Genomic DNA, 1,265 nt, shown 5'->3' with positions numbered 1-1,265 from the left:
ATATATATATATATATATATATATATATATATATATGTACTTGCTTGTCTGCGCATAGCAAAAGAGGGGTTCTTGTACACTCTACAGGTGGCAGTGGTTGAATTCTCCGCTGAGTTGGCGGTGAAGGCGCGAAAGGGGAATTGTCTTTGTTTCATGGCTTTGACACCAGGAGAGGCCTCCAGCGACCGTTGGCCAGAGGGGGGCCCATACTGCCCAAATATAACTTCAGGAGGGACGCATAAACTGTTGTCTCTCGCCATTAAGGGCTGCTGTTGTTGCTGCAACTCCTGCTGCTGCTTTTGCACCTCCTGCTGCTTAGCCGGTGGTAGCTGCTGCTCTTGCTGCTCCAACGTTACAGGCTGCTGCTGCATTTCCATAAGGTATTTATCTCGCTGCATCGTCGCCTGTCGCTCTCCATCGGCAATCAGCGACTCTGCAAAACTGGCATGAGACAGAGTGAGGCTCGCTGCCGCTGCTCCTGAAGGAGCATTTGTTTCTTGGGCCCCTCATCAAAGCTGCTGCTGTTGCTTCTGCTGCTGTTGCTGCTGTTGCTGCTTGTGCTATTGCTTTTGCCGTTGCTGTTGCTGTTGTTGCTTGTACTGTTGCTTTTGCTGTTGCTGTTGTTGCTTGTACTGTTGCTTTTGCTGTTGCTGTTGCTGCTGTTGCCTCTGCTGCTGTTGCTGCTGCTGCTGCCCCTGCCTGTTGCCCCTGCTGTTACTGGTGTTGCTGCTGCGGTTGCTGTTGCTGGTGCGGGTGCTGGTGCTGCTGCTGCTCTTGCTGCTGCGGTTGCTGTTGCTGTTGCTACTCTTGCTGCTGCGGTTGCTGCCGTTGTTGCTGCAATCCAGAGACCGAAGAAGCATCCGCCTTGCCAACTGGCGGGGACGAAGGACGCTTCCCCTCTGCAGCAACGCTGAGCACGCACCTGTTTCTCAGCTTCACCTCCCCTGCCTCCGAGATTGGCATACGATGTGCAGTGCACGAAGAACGTGCTGATGAGATTCGCATGCATATTGTACATGCAGCGAGCTTGCATGCGCTTAAGCACTCCAGCCTTTGACAGCCCCAAATATATGAAGCTTCGGCTCCTTGCCACAACTGTTAGCTGCTTTTCAGACCTCCTGGCTCACCGATATGATGTCCTGCATGCTTTGTCTCTGTTGTATTTCTACCCATACTGGCTATAGGCATGTGAAAACATGTAAATATGCACAATGTACATGTATTTACATACAGATGTATGCATGCATACATATTGTATATATATA

General features: G+C 50.8%; 1 protein-coding gene across 1 annotated transcript; it reads right to left on the bottom strand.

Annotated features, from left to right (window-relative positions):
* Nucleotides 1-560: 560 nt before the first annotated feature.
* On the bottom strand, nucleotides 561-860 carry EMH_0098990 (uncharacterized protein; the record flags this gene model as incomplete). The annotated part of the gene is made up of 1 exon (XM_038022062.1): nucleotides 561-860. One exon carries the CDS (start codon nucleotides 858-860, stop codon nucleotides 561-563), a length of 300 nt encoding a protein of 99 aa, XP_037877916.1.
* Between the last annotated feature and the right edge of the window lie 405 nt (nucleotides 861-1,265).

This window comes from Eimeria mitis, genomic scaffold (genome assembly GCF_000499745.2).
Source record: "Eimeria mitis Houghton genomic scaffold, Emh_scaff10267, whole genome shotgun sequence".
Lineage (NCBI taxonomy): Eukaryota > Apicomplexa > Conoidasida > Eucoccidiorida > Eimeriidae > Eimeria > Eimeria mitis.
The sequence above is the reverse complement of the archived record's forward strand: the minus strand, read 5'-3'. Positions and strand labels throughout refer to the sequence as shown.